The sequence below is a fragment of the Typopeltis vanoorti genome, chromosome 14 (assembly GCF_054136105.1).
Source record: "Typopeltis vanoorti isolate ZY-2024b chromosome 14, IOZ_Tvanoo_1.0, whole genome shotgun sequence".
Taxonomy (NCBI): Eukaryota; Metazoa; Arthropoda; class Arachnida; order Uropygi; family Thelyphonidae; genus Typopeltis; species Typopeltis vanoorti.
The window spans coordinates 19797905-19815753 of record NC_143562.1 but is presented as its reverse complement, the minus strand read 5'-3'; the positions used below and the strand labels follow the sequence as shown (position 1 = coordinate 19815753).

General features: G+C 36.1%; 1 protein-coding gene across 1 annotated transcript in view; it reads right to left on the bottom strand.

Moving 5' to 3' along the window:
- The window catches only part of LOC150099279 (netrin receptor UNC5C-like), a 189794-nt gene that overhangs the window by 86090 nt on the left and 85855 nt on the right, over positions 1 to 17849 (bottom strand). Inside the window, exons 5-6 of the mRNA XM_090404301.1 lie at positions 11332 to 11496; positions 2088 to 2144 (exon numbers count right to left, since the gene is read on the bottom strand). Of these exons, the coding sequence (XP_090260427.1) occupies positions 2088 to 2144; positions 11332 to 11496 (222 nt within the window). The remainder of the gene's footprint in view (positions 1 to 2087; positions 2145 to 11331; positions 11497 to 17849) is intronic.

The following is a 17849-nucleotide window of genomic DNA, read 5'->3' as shown; positions in this document are numbered from 1 at the left end:
TAAGCCAGTCCTTATAAGGACAATAAATGTGATTATTGCAGAACGATGAACAATCGATCGTGAGATGCGGTGATTAATACTCTTGGAGGGTAATGGATGGTAATGCTGTAGCCAATGAAGTTCTAACAAAGGCTCGGCTATTGCTGTTACCCTCCTGCCATGATCAGAGCTTTAATTGCTCAATAACACCTTATCCCTACACTGTCCTCTACAGATAACGGGGAAGATGAAAAGCATTCTTGCTTCGTCCCTTTAAGTCAGTCCTTATAAGGACAATAAATAAAGTTTGATTAATGAAATTCTACTATACATGCGGGTTTTAAATCTCTCTTTTCCTGCAACTGGGAACATTTCAAGAGACTACTTTCCCCGATCCCCTTCATGATAAAGTGATATACCCACCCGAGTCCAATTTATTTCCGCTTTTCCCCTCGTTATATATATTTGGCCGACAGAAGGAGCAACAGTCCCACAGGCAGATTGACATTCCTGATTGTACCTCTAAACTGTCCAGTCATGGAAGTCGCTTCTTCGGTGTCGTTTTCTAACTCCGCCTTCTTCCCAGCATATCCTGGAGGGAGAAAAACAGAACGAAAGATCTTATCTTCATTCTTAAGGAAGAGGAGGCGGTTTTCAATAGAAAAATTTCTTTAGGCTGTGCCTTGCCTGCTAAAACTTGACACATTATTGAAGTTCTGCAAATGTCCGGAAACTGTCACTACATAAAAAGAAATTCAAGATGGAGGTTGATAATGGCAATTTCATTCTTTTAAAAAGGAGTCATATCTGCCTGTTTATAGTTAAAAATTCAATTCGATTGCACATTATACCTTCTATCATTTTTTTTATTTAATGTTACCATCAAGATTTTAAAACAAGATATACCTGAGGAAGATGGGAATGTGTTTTGAGTTTTATTATTTTTTGGCGTGGAAGGGATACTAAAAGTAATAAAATCTGTAATTTAGAGAACTCGATTTCAATTTTCAAAAATTTAAATTTTTTGCGTATTTGTAGTTCTTGGATTTTTTTTTTTTTTTTTTTTTTTTTTTTGCTGCGAATAAAAATATTTTCGAGTGTTAAAGAATAAAAGCAACTTTTTGTAATAAAAAAATCAAAGCAAAAATGAATTTTTAGTTAAATACAAAAAAGAATCTTATGCAATATTTCGAATTATAAATGCAAATTAAAATTTTGAAATAAATTCATATTAATAATAAAAACGCCGAAAAGGTATTTCTACATCACTTCACGCGCAAACCTAAATATAAAATACTTCCGAGTTCGTAAAATCAGTTAATTCTATTACATATTTAGTGAATATTATGCAACAGACGAAATACATGACATAAAAGAAAAACAAAAGCCTACGTACAAAGTGACGTCATTGTCGTTTGGTAAAATAACGTCATAACAGATTTGCGCATCGGTTATGTTAACTAGCATACTTTCTCAATCAAACTTTTCACTCTTTATCTTACCCTTTGTAACAAGAATAACAAAATTCACAAATTAGCATCTGAATTTCGAATTCTGATCACGTTTTTAAATAATGCTATTCAACGTTTTCCTTAATTGAGCTGTTTGTCTCTTTACTTTCAAGTTCCTGCATTTGATTAATTCAATGCATTGTAAATTAAATATACTCAGGCAGCTACTTAAACTGTCAAACCTTCGGGAGGATATTTTATCATATCGATATTGAAAGTAAATTCACTTTTATCTACCGTGGCCATTCAAATATATTGAAGCGTATGTAAATTACTTAATATCACTGTAGAAAAGCTCTGAGTGATCAAGATTTCCATATTTAATGACATGTGTCGCCTTCCGCCGCTAGGCTGTAAGAAGTCGCATCATACCGCCGCGTTATATTTGATGACTGGTTATTAGTGTCTCACACATGCACCATCATTAAGATTTTGTCATTACTGCTGTTCGCATTGTGATTTGGGTCACGATTAAGGCTCGATTTGCTTGATCAACAACCGACGCTAATCACTTAATGCTCAAGTCCCTTATTTTGCTCCCTTTTGAATACTTTATCGTGTAAATGACACAAAGGGATATTAGAGGGCGCTACTTACCTTCTTCTGTCCTACTGCTTCCATAGAGCACAATCGGATCTTTTTCTTTGTCTATTACTGAAAAGGAAAAGCATTCTTACCAACATGTATGGTTTCAATTTTTTAAATAAAATTTAAAAATATTATAAAAGAAATTCTGTATAAAATGTATTAATAACTGACACCACGAGACATAACCAACTATAATTATATGTTTTTGAAACCAAATTTTAAAACTACAGTTCCATCAATTCTTAAACCAGAAAGTAACTTCTATAATTTAAATAGAAATATTAAATTTTATATTAACGTATCAAATTTGATATATATATGAACTCACAAATTATTATTATTATATATATATATATATATATATATATATATGAATTGAATGGATCAATCGACCGTGAGATGCGGTGATTAATTCATTCAATCCAATACCCTTGGAAGGTAATGGATGGCAATGCTGTAGCCAATGAAGTTCTAACTGAGGCTCGGCTATTGCTGTTACCCTCCTGCCATGATCAGAGCTTTAATAGCTCAATAACACCTTATCCCTACACTGTCCTCTACAGATAACGGGGAAGATGAAAAGCATTCTTGCTTCGCCCCTTTAAGCCAGTCCTTATAAGGACGTATCAAATTTTTATTAGACTTATTCTTATTTATATAATTATTGACGGGCATGAAAATTGAGACAACTTGCGCAGAGGGCGCTAGCTGAAAGGTTTAGGAACTGCTACATTAGCCTGGCTTTTAACTTCTATATTTATTAACTTCTAACTATATTTAGTAACTTCTAAATTTATTGTAACTTATATAATTTAATTAGAAAAATTAAATTTTATATTCAAGTATCAATTTTTTATTACAAACTTATTCTTATTTATATAATTCTTTACGCGCATGAACATTAAGACAACTTTGAGCAGAGGGCGCTAGCTGAAAGGTTTGGGAACTGCTATGTTAGCCTAGCTTTTACGGATTTGCCAGAGATTTCAGTTTAACATTTCGATTATATGTGTATTATTATTCGTGACACCTCCAAGGAGTCACGAAGACTCATCGCGGGAGGACATCTATTGTACAACTCTCCGTCTTCACCACTCCACCGAACCTCTACCACCAATCATCAACATCAGCGCCATCTACTGGCCACCATCACAGCTAGTATTTTTTTGTCTGTAAATTGCGTGTGTTCTGAAGGGATGATTTGTCTGTATACGGGATGAAAAACCCGAGTTTCCGGGAGAAAAAGCCCTGCTACCTCCATATGAGATCGGCTAACTCATCTTCGATTGAAAACGTCCATATAAAGATTCCTCCCGTCGCGATGAGAATCGAACTTAGGCCTTTTTCAATAGAAGGACGTGTATGTGTATGAAAGCTTACTTTTCGGTATTACTAAGCAAAATAAGGTACCAGTTATTTTAAACAACATAATCAATTATTTATATTATAGTAACATGCTTTTAATACTGTTATATTAGTTTAATATAATAATCGTGTATTTACTTGTAATATTCTGCAAAGATTGTTTAGTACTGATATTAAATTCAAACAATACAATATATAAGGACAAACAAATACTTTATGAAAATATAAAATTTGTATATTATAATGTTGTAAGTAATTAAAAATTCAAGTTTTTTGCAAATATTTTTAGAATAAATGGCTTAAAAATTTTTATATTAGTAACTCGTATGTAAACCTTTTTTTGTATAGTATTAAGGATAATAAAAGCCGTTAATTGGTTGTGTTTTAGTTGTTTTATCATCTATTACTGAAATGCAAAAAATAAAAAACGATTTTAGAGCTAATGAGCGATGAAGTCTAAATGAAGAGTTTTCGTTTCATTTTTTGAAATCACTTTGGCGAGTTTCCAACGTGTTGAGTTTGTTCAACTGTTACCAGACCTAAAGTAAAAGGAAGCCACCCACGTGCTGCCATGGGACGCTGTTTCAAATTGCCGGAAATGTACTCAGGAGATTAGGCACGGTTCTCTTCAAATATTTTCCTTTCGCATGTTTTGTTTGCTGGGTACCGAGGATTTACACGTCTGCAACCAGTGCAACGCTTTCCTTTAGTACACTTATTAATTCTGATTAATAACCTCAGTTGTTAAGCTGAATTATCTCACCGATCACATTTAAAGAATGAGCTCTGAACCTTCGGAATTATTTAATTTGGTACGCCAAACAATTACCGACTGATTTAAGAGCCTTTTTTTTTTTTTTTTTTTTTTTTACTTCATAAGTTGCTTTTTTTACTTTGGAATCCATTGAAAGCCACACTATCATTTCTTTCGTTGAGAAAGGCAATAAATGATTGCAGATTCAATTCAGCGAAGTGTTCATCGAATCCCTGTACTTGTCCACCTATCACTTTAAAGGTTGCAAACCTTAGAATAGAATCCTACATTACTATCGTGTCGTGCACACAAAAAACGTTTAGCAACTATTAAGTAAGAAAATTGTCTTTTTAAGATTTCTGTATAGCTAGAAAGCCCCGTTTTTTTTGTTTGTTTTTTTTTCCCTCATTCATTAGGAGATTCGAATCAGGGGTTTCCAGCTAATGGTATGACTGCGCAACGTAGAGGCTATTTGGTGGCATTTAAATCTATGGTTATCTGTTTGTGACGTAGGAGTATTTTAAAAGTAGCAATTAATAACTGAAGTAGATTCTTATTAGTCTTTTACACAGTACTTTCTGGTAGTCAGAATTTTTTCTTTGAGCGCAGGCATACACTTCATGTTTTTTTTTTGGGGGGGGGGGGGAAGGATAGAGAGAGAGAGAATCAAGTTGATCAAAACAGCAGTGTTCTTGTGTGGTCTTTATAATGTTGTTGCTAAAGTAATGGAAGACATTTACGTATTATAAATAGTATTACGTGTAGTAGTTATGGTCAGAAAGACCTGGGTTCGATTCCCGTCAGTGACGTGAAGAACCTTTATCTGGTCTCTTTCGACAAAAGGTGGGTTAGCCGAGGAATAACAAAAATGATGGATAACAACAAACTACAGTACCACACCTTCGCACTAAGCAGCGAAAGAAATCTAAAGGTTGTACTGCGAGGTGTCACCGAAGGCATTACCTCAATGGGGTAGGGGTTTTTTTCCACCGGAACTCGGGTTTTTCGTCCCCCAGAACAGGCAAATCGGCTCCGTGAACACACACGGATTACAGTCATGAATACGTACCAGCCATATGCGGGTTCCGAGCCCGGATAAAACTGAGGGGGGGGGGGGAAACAATGGTGAACTACCCTGTAAAAATCTCACCAAGAATACTTTGTAGTCAATAAACCTAAATCATCCCATGTTGACTAATGGCGAGTTTGGTAAGCAAACAACCACTGGATCTTGATGATGTAACACAAATGATACTAACTTGTAGTTGGGATGCTTTACATGCAATGGGGAAACTTTAGAAATGATATAAGAATCGGTTTTATGTATTGCAACTGCCAGTAAATAGAGAACGCTTATGTCTTCATTTAAAACAGACTATCGTCATTTTTGTCCAACCTTTGACCCTGTATTAATAACCTTCACTAAGATGGTCTGGAAATTAACAGTAGAGGCTCTACAGAACAGGATTTAAAATTAAGAAAAATGAAATCATTTCGGATAAATAATGTTCTTGAAATTTTTGTCTTCACGCGGCAATTATTTTCTTATAGGGCTTGTAGCGTTTCGTTTGCGTGAAAAAAAAAAAAAAAAAAAAAAAACGGATTACTATGAACTATCCGCACACCTGAACCAGCTAAGTTCAGGTATGCGGATAAATACAAATACAACAACCTTCGAAAACCGTGTGGGTATTAAGCAAAAACTAGCTTTTGAATCGGCGTTCACTGATGGATTCAGTAACGAAAATATCTATCACGTGACGTGCGATAACATTACAAGTTGGATGCGCGAATATTTACTGAATTAATATAAACAGCATGGAGTGAAGACAAGATCCCACTCCCAAACACCTTATCTGTTTTTTCACTCCCACACATTCAGCACTTCTCTAAGTTCCCATATACGGCATCAAAGTACTGTAGGTTGATCAACCACCTCTCGTATATAGGCTCGGGGAAAAAAAAAAAAAATTAACGTTCTGAAACTCTTGATTTCAATCGCTATAGATTTCTCTCTGGCTACTAGGCATCATTCGCATAGACTTTCCAAGAAAGATAAAGCCGATTTTTTTTTTTTTTTTTTTTTTTTTTTTTCCCGCACGTGTACACAAGACACACACGAACTTCTTCCTCCCCACTCAGAGGGGATGTTCGTCTTCCCGCCAAGCCAACATGACTGTCCGCCCATCAGACGTACGTCCATGCAGCCAGATGTGGAGCAGCCAGTGGCAGGGAATAGAGAAACGACCATGTGGTGGCTTAAATCATTAGATTCAGGATGCGTGATGAGGAAAAGGCGGGCAGTTGGAAGACGGAGGTCAGCGAGATGACGGGCAAAAAAAAAAAAAGAAAAAAAAGATAGTTACAGGGCAAGTGAAATACGTATTAATGCAATCAGTGAACTTCGAAATCGAAGAGGGTAATACAAAAAAAATCCAAAAAACACTGACATGGTTGAAAAAATAAGTACCCTTTTTTTTTTTTTTTTCAAGGATAGGGGATGGCGAGGCTTACTTCACGTGAACAATTACAAGTAATCCGAATTCCTTTATCTAATTAATTGACTTACAGAATACAGAACGCGTAGAATGCTTTGCATTTCAACACAGAACTTTGCATTTCAACACAAAATGTAAAGCATTCTATTTTTCGGCTCAAGCATATCGAATTCATTCAAATAAATTAGTGGTTTCCAAAAATGATTTAACGATATTCTTTATTTTATTAAATAAGTATTGATTACTCCATTTAGTCTTAGAAATGTTTTTAATTACAATAAATATTTATAAATAATAATCTTATTAAAATCATTTTTAATCTAAAATAATAAATTAATAGCCATTGTAACTAAGACAATATCAAGATATTATAAATACGTTAAAATTAATATACAGGTAACCCTTGTTCAACGCGGTTTCGATTAAAACATGGTCTACAGTAGTAACCTTTTATCTTTTCATATATTTTTCATCCCGCGACTTAAAAGTCAAATTTTATCTACGTAGCGAATTTACGTGGGTGGTCTGAAAAGTTCTGTGCCTCGACCATAAATGGCAACACTACCGGCAAGATTTTTTTTTTTTTAGTTGGTACATCTGTCATAAGCATCCATATGAAATTTCAAGTCATTCTATCGAGCAGTTTTTTTTTCCTTAATAGATATATATATATATATACACACACACAACTGTTGGAAGCCAAAGTGTTATCTGTATCCCTTGAAATGGATAAAATTGAGTATCGTGCGGTTATAAAATTCTTTGTAAAAGAAGGTTTAACGCCAAAAGAAATTCATTCGAAGTTCATAAAAGTTTATGGGCACTCTTCTCCTTCGTTTTCGACAATTAAGAAAGGGGCTGCCGAGTTTAAACGTGGCCGTACCAGCTTTGAAGATGATCCACGTGAAGGACGTCCAAAGTGTAACATCACCAGAAATCATTGATCAAGTGCACGATATGATATTGGATGACCAGCGAGTCAAAATGCGTGAAATTGTTGAGACTATAGACATTTCAAAAGAACGTGTAGGATACATTTCGCATGAAGAATTGCGAATGAAAAAGCTTTGCGCAAGATGGGTGCCGCACTTGCACAAAAACGCACTCGCATGAAAATCTTTGAACAGTGCTCGGAGTGTTTTAACAAGAATAAAACTGCTTTTGGGCGTCGATTTATTACTATGAAATTGCAAGTCTTATGGATGAGACTTGGATTCACCATTACACACCAAAATCCAAACAGCAGTCAAAAGCCGGTTGTTTAGCGCCAAAGAAGACAAGATCATGGCATCGGTGTTTGGGATGCTAAAAGACATTTTGTTTATTAATTATCTTGAAAAGGGTAAAACGATAACTGGGGAATATTATTCCGATCTGCACTATGAATTGTTGGAACATCCACCCTATTCCCCAGATTTGGCTCCCTCTGACTTCTATCTCTTCCCAAAACTAAAACTCTTCCTCACTGGTCAGCGCTTTTCTTTGAATCAAGAGGTGACTGCAGCTGTAGAGGGGTATTTTGCAGATCTTACTGAGAACCACTACACGGACGGGATAATGGCGCTTGAACATCGCTGGAATAAATGGATTAGTCTTAAGGGAGATTATGTTGAAAAATAAAAATAATTTTGAAATTATAAATTGTTTTTTCGTTGTTAGGCAGAGAACGTTTCAATTCTCGAACCTCCCTCGTATATTAGGGAAAACTCCCTTTAGCACTCATGTTCGTCAATTGTTTATCGTATAAAGTGTTGAAAGCTGTCTTCGTTTTCTGCCAGGAAAGCGTATTACAAATCATAAGTGTGTTAATCTAAAGGTGAGCACTTTATTTTCTGGTGAGTTACATACAACATGTAATGCTTTTTTTTATGTAAAAAAATTTTTTTGTAGTAATTGCCACTTAGAGGGCTTTTGCGATTTGGTTGAAAACGAAATTAGTGAATTAATTGATGGGGAAATAGATTTAAATGAGGAGGAACTGGTACAATTAATAGATGAGGTCGAACCAATTGGTGGGGAAAGTTCTGTCGAAGATTCTGATTGTGATGAATCGGTTAAAAAAATTCGGTTTAAAGAAATTAGCAGAAGGATTGGACTTATCAAGAAAGTTAGGAAGTTATTTTACGGATAATGATCCCTCAATGGAGCGGCTCCTCAATGGAAAATTCACGAGACAATTGGATATTTGTTTAGCTCCATATTATGAACTTAATAAAAAATTGCAGCATAGTGGTAAGCAAGGTCTTATTGTTGACCTCTTGATAACTAAACCAGCCGAAGTACGCAATGAGAATTATACGAATGATGTCCAAGATATTTCAAGTGATGACGACGTCCGGCCACTCGTAAATAAAGACCATCTACGAAATGTTCGTTTTGAAGACAGTGATGACGATTACAATATGCACTTTATTTTTATTTATTTATTTTTATTTATTTATTTTTTTTTGGCTAAAACATTTATGTATTATGTGTAATGAAGTTTACGTATAATTTGTATTTTTATAAGTTTATACTATGTATTTTGTTTCATAGTTTATATGTTTTCTTAACTTACATGATTTTTTTTTTTTTTTTTTTTTTTTTTGGATATATCATTGTTGTTTATATAATTTTAAAAAATCCGATTTCGGAACATAACCCTACTTTTTCTATGTGATCTGAGTCTCGCATAACGCGATTTATACAACGCGGCATTTCTGTGCAACCTAACATCCGCGTCATACGAGGATTACCTGTATAACCCTACCGATAGAAAAATCACTATTATTCATACTGATTCATTATTAATTTTAAAAATTAATATTTAAAGTGAATAAAAGTTGAGCAGCTCTCAGATGGAAACTGTAGACTAAAATAGGTCATTCTTCCTCTTCCTCTAGGTCATTTTCTTGCCAACCTGGCTAATCTTTCCTCGCCCATTCTGTTTAAGTGACCATACCACCTGAGATTAGCTCTGCTAGAACACTCCTGGGTGCCAACAATGCCAAATTCTTTCCTAATATACTCGTTTATCATACAATATTGCCATTGATGCCATCTGTTCATGCCCCTAATCTTTCTCAGGACTCTCCTATCTGCAGTCTCTAGTCTTTGGTTAAGTGTTTTACTTCTGACCCAGCTCTCAGATCCATAAGTTAAAACTGGTTCGAACACTGTCTTGTATACAGCTAATTTAGTGTTCCGACTAATTTCTCTCTTATTCCATATGAATTTATTCAATGACTTCCCACCATACTAGCTTTGCTGATTCTGTTGTCTCTTTCTATATTTAATTTACCATCTTCAGTAAAAATCGTGCCTAAGTAGCTGAAATGTTTTACTTGTTCCACAGGTTCTCTGTTCACAACACAGTTGACATTTTCAACAATTCTACCAATTTTCATTGTCTTTGTCTTTTTATTGCTGACCTTCATACCATATCTATTACAACAGCTAATCAAACCAGTTTTAACTTGTGGATCTGAGAGCTGGGTCAGAAGTAAAACACTTGACCAAAGACTAGAGACCGCAGATATGAGAGTCCTGAGACAGATTAGAGGCGTGAACAGATGGCATCAATGGCAATATCATATTAAAAACGAGGATATTAGGAAAGAACTTGACATTGTTGGCATCCAGGAATGCATTAGCATAGCTAATCTCAGGTGGTATGGTCACTTAAACAGAATGGGCGAAGAAAGATTAGCACAACAAGTGTTCTCTGCCAGGTTGGCAGCAATACGACCCAGAGGAAGACCGAGATATAGGTGGATTGATTCGGTACAAAGTGCCTTAGACGATAGAAATATAAGATCTGATAATGTTGGAGTGATGACAAGTAACAGGCTGATTTGGAGGAAAATTGTAGATAGGAAGTTAGTTATGATGCAATTTTTTTCATGTAGTACTATCATATCCTGTACACACCTTGAGCGTACATGTCAGGAATTTGATGATGATATTTGAACCGATTCGTATTTTACAAATAATTGCAATTAGTAAAATTGCATTTAAAATATCAAACGCATCATCTTTTAAGTGTTTAAAAATTTAAATATTACACATCTGAATACACGTGGTTAATATTATAAAATATGATTTACGGTAATTTTATTGTGTGACGTAATGTTTCATACTAGCGATTTGAGAATTAAGATTTCAGATGTCCGATTGTAAATTCTGAGAAATAAAAATTTAACTGAAATAATTATTTTAAATGCAGAAACACGCGTTACATTCTATCATAACTGGTGTAAATCATTATCTAGAAGTCGCCAAATATCTTCGTCAACGGTATTAGAGATGTCTGTAAAGAACTCATAACACTATGATATGCTAGGACTGATATGAGTTCTTTACAGACATCTCTAATACCGTTGACGAAGATATTTGGCAACTTCTAGATAATGATTTACACAAGTTATGATAAAACCTTTAAAACTAGCAAAAGGGACGATTCATTTCAGACAATTTACAAAAAAAAAAAATAATAATAAATAAAATAAAACTGTTCTCAATAAGCAAAATTACAATGACTCCCCCCCCCTCTTCATAATGACCATTTTCAAGATCCAAGCAATTGTTCATTTCACGTTTTATAAGCAAGAACAGTCTTAAAAAATCAAATGACACTACACATACAATTAAACCCTACCTCGACACATTCCTCCTGTACAGTTGGCAGTGGCTAAGTCTTTCCCATAACAATATCTTCCGCCATTAGATGGAGATGGATTGCTGCATGTCCTCCGCCGATGGTGTTTACAATCCGGACCACACGTGGACCAGGAAGACCAAGATGTCCATCTTCCATCTTCAGCTATAAAGAAATACGTAAAATACAAAGTTCAGACGGGAAACTAGTTATAGAACTAAAATATAAGGATGATGAATTGTAACCAAGTCGTGTTAGAACAAAATATTTGATTTATTCAACTCCGAGATTTCTTAATAAAGAAATGCCAGCGTGTATGTGTTGGATTGCTTGATTTATACAGAATATATTACTGCTTCCCTGGCGAAAAAAAAAAAAAAAAAAAAAAAAAAAAAAAAAAAAAAAAAAGATTGCGTGTCCTATTTTGTAGGATATCGACTTGCCTGCCGCAGATAGCTTAGTCATGCCTCAGAACACGCGTTTTCTGGGATGTACCGACTGAGATATCAAGCGCGCGCGCGAGCCTACGAGAACATTTAGAACTCCGAGTTAACTTTGTAAATTAAACAGATGCTTGTACATCCCCCAGTAGGAAATATTCAACGTTATCTATACGGTTTTGGATTCTGATCAGCCCCTCCTACTCAATCCGTACGTTCCCTAATAGTTCGCGCTGCATATGACATCACCAGACATGAATAATCGATCGTGTGCTTCATCAAGCTTCAAACGTTATTAATGGTTGCTCTTACCGCTTGTTACAAGGTGCGCGACACAGTGTCCAGGCGTGACTGATGGGTTAATTATACCGTCACACCTCACACCTCGACTTTATAGGTCGGAACGCATAGGCGCGTCACGTTTTCACGCGATCCGAGGAAGCTATAAACACGAAATTTAATGCTACCGTGGGGGATTCCGGAGAAGGATGTTTGCAGCACCCTACAGGAAGCCCGAAAGACAAGCGAAGAATATTACATGGTAGTTCACCTGTTGCCAGCCCTAAATGCTTTGTCGCTTACTATAAACGATGTCAACACAACTTGGAGGTTATAGTTCGAATTAGGCCTAATTAGCCCAGGTTAGAAATGGATATTTTTCGTGCGTAAGAGATTCAACTGCGACCCTTAATCCCGAGTATATGAAACAATTTCAGTTTATGCTCTGGAATACAAATTAAAAACTGTGTTCGTCATTAAAAATGAACTTTTTTTTTTTTCAGAAAAACGTTTTGAACATCACAAACTAATTATGTTTTTTTTTGAGGGGGGGGGCTAGATGGGTGAAGCAAAAATGCTTTTCATATTCCCCGTTATCTGTAGAAGAAAATGTATGGATAGGGTAATATAGAGCTATAAACTCTGATCATGGCAGGAGGGTAACAGCAACAGCCTAGCCTCAGTTACAGCTTCATTGGCTACAGCATTGCCATCCATTACCCTCCCTGGGTACCCATTTTAGTTGCCTCGTACGACATGCATGGGCTACAGTGGGGATTTTTAAGTAAAGCCCTCTCTAAAAATTAGAACGATCCCTAGACCACTCCATAGAGGCCGAAAGATCGTCCAACTTAGCGTTGGTTCCACTCAGTGAAAATCCTCTCAAGACTACAAGAAAAATCGGACAAATTAGGAATAATACCAAACGAACAATTTGGCTTCCGCCGTGTACACAGCACGACGCAACAAATACACCGACAAGTGGAACACATCACACAGGGATGCAACTGGAACCTGCACACAGCTGTGGTCTTTCTGGATGTTGCCAAGGCCTTTGACAAGGTATGACATCGAGGCCTACTCTACAAACTCATACAGGCTAACATACCTCATCCGGCTAATAAAATCATACCTCACTGACAGTTCCATGCAGATAAAAATAAATGGTACCATCTTAACTAGGCGCAAAATCCTGGCAGGAGTACCACAGGAATCCCTGCTGGCTCCCCTACTTTTCACAATCTACGTGGCCGACATCCCACAAAACCCAAGGACTACCATCACAGCCATAATGACAAGATCTCTCCGCACACACCTGGCGATCAGTCGTCTCCAGGACACCATCAAAAAACTAGAGAAATGGTTCTTGGACTAGAGGATACAAGTAAACCCCCACAAATGCTCAGCTATACTATTCACCAGACGCAAAGCAAATTCTTGGATACATTCACCAGAAGAGTTGAATGTATCCAAGATGACATTGAACTCCTCGGAAAAAAGATACCACGGCAGACAGAAACCAAATACCTTGGAGTACAGCTAGACAAAAAAAAACTAAATTTCAACAGCCACATCAAGCTCATAGGCACAAAGACATCCAGACCACAGCCCACCTGTACCCTCTGATCAACCGCAACAGCAAATTGGATACACGCAACAAGCCTGCTACTATATCACATAGTAATACGATCAGTAATCATATATGCATCCCCATCATGGAGTCACACATCCAAATCCAATATTTTGAAACCACAGAGGATACAAAACAAGTGCTTGCGGATGATCCTGGACGCCCCATGGTTCATCAGAAACACAGATCCACAGAGAAACCGAAACCCCAGACATCCATTCTCTCCTTCACGACCATGCGGAAAAGTTCTTCGGCAAGGCACACTCTCATCCCAACCCACTAATCAGACAAGCTTCCAGTTATAGTGAACATGACTATCACAAACATAAAAGACCCAAGGCAATCCTGCTCTCAGCAGAACAGAGCTAATCCCATAGCTCACAATGTGCGAGCATAAGGCTCACAACCCCCTCCCCATAAGCTTCTCGACACAGACAAAGGGTAAAACAAAAGCATTTTATGCTTCACCCAGCAAGCCAGTAACATTTGTTGCTGTCGTAGAAATTTGTGGTAATGTGCATTTAAGAGTTTTTACAATTAAACAGCAAATATGTATTTGCATTTTTATATAAATGCACATTGTTCTACTTTTGCCAGTGAAACTTGTACAATTGAGACCATACTTACCAAACATTTACCCAATTTTCAGTCTAAGCAAACCTTACTCGTAAAAATCTTTAATGTGAGTATGAAAAGAATCAAAACTGGGACATCGCACCTACTTATCGAATCCAATGGCATCGCTTCAAACGCTCCTCCTTCCATAGACTTCAATATTAAAGCAGTTCACTGCAGTAGCTATTAATGGAAATTTTTCTCGCCACGTGCACGCTTCTAAGAGGGCTTAAGAATGATGGACGGTTATTGTACGAAAATATAACCACTTTTTTTTTCGAAGCAGGCAGCAGCAGGTGTGTCGACGAACATTTGGTAGCCGATGCCTTCGCCGGAAGTGTTAGCGTAGTGTTGTGCTCGTGTTTTTCGCTACAACCGGGAGATTAACGAAGATGGGCAAGACTGCTATTTAAGTATCAGCTATCGAGAGGATATTTTAGTGTTAGCTGACGACAGCCCTCGGCATTATGTCCGTAGTTAGTAAGGCATTTACGGCGTCTTCGTTCATATTTTGCTGACCAAATATTTTAAACTAATTCCTACACGATGTGAGGAACTGTGTTGAAAAATTTGCTTGGCTAAGCCTTTAATAGGCTGCAGATGAAAGATATTTCCAGAGTTGGTACAAGTCGAGACCGTGAGCGGCGTTAACTACGGGAGAAAGTTCTTTTGGGTATTTAAAAAAAAAAAAAAAAAGAAGAAGAAAAAAAAAACAGTTCGTAGTTTCAAGGAATAACTTCTGTTTTAAATAGCAAATCGATTTTGGAATTTATTTTTTCTATTACTACCTACAGAAAATGTTTTATATTCTGTGAAGATGAATTTGCTTTGTTGTCGTCCCCCCAAGTGTTTAGCGTACTGTCAATCCGTAATATAGTTAATATAGATTATAACCAATTTATCCGTACAGATTATCGATTGCCTAAATTATTTTAAAGAAAGTTATATATTAATTAAAGTTACTTAATTTCAAATTAAGAAATTAATAATTTAAATGATTTAATAAGATTTACAAATACACCTTTTCTTTATTAATATGGGCACAATATTATTCGGAACTCTGAGACAATCCATCGTGAGTGTAGGATCAGGAGATGCGGTGATTGATTCATTCAATCCAATACCCTTGGAGGGTAATGGATAGCAATGCTGTAGCTAATGAAGCTCTAACTGAGGCTCGGCTATTGCTGTTACCCTCCTGCCATGATCAGAGCTTTAATTTAATAATAGCTCAATAACTTTATCCCTACACTGTCCGCTACAGATAACGGGGAATATGAAAAGCATTCTTGCTTCGCCCCTTTAAGCCAGTCCTTATTATTATAAGGACTATAAGGATCCATCGTGAGATGCGGTGATGATTGATTCATTCAATCCAATACCCTTGGAGGGTAATGAATGGCAATGCTGCAGCCAATGAAGTTCTAACAGAGGCTCGGCTATTGCTGTTACCCTCCTGCCATGATCAGAGCTTTAAAAGCTTAATTAATAACACCCTATTATATATATTATATTATATATATATAAATTATATATATATTATATTATACTGTCCTCTACAGATAACGGGGAAGATGATAAAGCATGCTTGCTTCGCCCCTTTAAGCCAATCCTTATATAAGGACTTTCGTCAGTTTTCCCCGTGTGGTTGCCGCGATAAGAATAGCACCAATGTAGCTAATGCATGTCGTATCGTACGAGGCGACTAAAATTGGTACTCTTGGAGGGTAATGGATGGCAATGCTGTAGCCAATGAAGTTCTAACTGAGGGTCTGTTATTGCTGTTATCCTTCTGCCATGATCAGAGCTTTATATTTATATAGCTAATAACACCTTATCCCTACACTGTCCTCTACAGATAACGGGGAAGATGAAAAGCATTCTTGTTTCGCCCCTTCAAGCCAGTCCTTATATAAGGACTTTCGTCAGTTTAATTTAATTAAATTTGGAACTCGAACTTCTCTCCACAGTTTTATTTAATTTAAATAAATATATGATTTATATCAACCAACGTGGCTTTTAAAGTATTATTAATTACGAAGAGCGCGAATTATTTGTATTTCTTTGTGTTTTTTTTTTTAATTTTATATATAAATACAATAGAATTATACATAGAACAGAATTCAGTTATATCGAATTCGATAAATATTTAATAATTATGCATTTATGTAAAGGTTAGACGCTCTAGAAAACAGACTAAACATGAATTATTGACAGTTTTTTTTTAATTTTTTTTATAATAAATGTGTATAGTTTTGTAGGTTATAGATAATTTTTACTTTATAATTTAATTGATAGGCAATTCACAAGCACCCATGCCGTAGTGGAATTCATACCCATAACGTTTGATATGAGTGCGGAGATACCACTTCGTCGCAACTAGACCGGAGTATTAGTATTATGCATGTTACATTAGCAACAACAATTATTAATCCAGGTTTAAATTAGCATTTTTTTTTCAGAGAGAATTTCAAACTTAACGAATAAAAAAAACATACTTGGAGACACGAAAACCTTTGGTTGGTAGATCAATAACCCTCCCCAACAATACTATATATACTGTAATTGGTCGAGGAATATAACGGCAGTTTGAGTGCGCAGTTGATGCTTAAAATTATAACTACAATTCCTCTAGATTTCAGTGAGTTTCTATGGAAACTCGTTCAAGTTTCGTATTGCGCATGCGTTTTATTAAAGTGACGTTTTTAACAATTAAGTCCTAAACAGCGCATGCACAGCTATAAAATCATAAAGGCAATTTAAATTATACATATTTGGTCGTTTCATAATAGAAATACAATTTTATTAATTATAAAATTGTATTTCTATTATAAAATGGTCTGTATTAATAAAATTGTATTTTTATCATAAAGGCAACTTAAATAACGGGATTTCTGCTAAAAAAAGTAGCGCCATGAGATTAAAAATATTACTTGATAAAAAGCGGTAATACCATGTAGTGTTGTAGGTCAATCAACGTTAGTTCTATCGAAGAGATTTCCTTGTTTCTTGTAAAAAAAACACGAAATGTTGGAGGTTTAAAAAAAAAAACCTTTTCTTTATCAGGCGAAGTAACAACACTTAAAGAAGCCCAACAAGAAAAGTTGATTTTTTTTTATGCACTCTGCAACTCAAAAGTACTCCACAAGGGCAGTCATTCCAACTCTAGCATCGAACCTCAGGAAAAGACAGGTCTGTCGAGTTCCTCACTCCGCTAGTTGCCGCTTGGGGGACATCAATAATTCAACACATGTAGCCCCGTAATGGAGATACGTGATGGGGTCGACGGAGAAAGACAACAGCCGATTCGAGATTGAGGTCTCCCGTGTTCAATCGCCGACTTCCACAGTAATGATCAAATGTTTTCAAACGAAAATGTTTGTGGCTAAATCGAGTCTTTTTTTGTGTGGTGGGGGAAGAAGTCCCCCCCCCGTACACGTGCGTGATTGCTGCTGAGTGAGTCCCACAGAAGCTTGCTTCAAACAGAAGGTCGATGATGAAGGATCCAAGGAATTTGGTATTCTACGGAGTAAATTATTTTTACGAGACAAGGC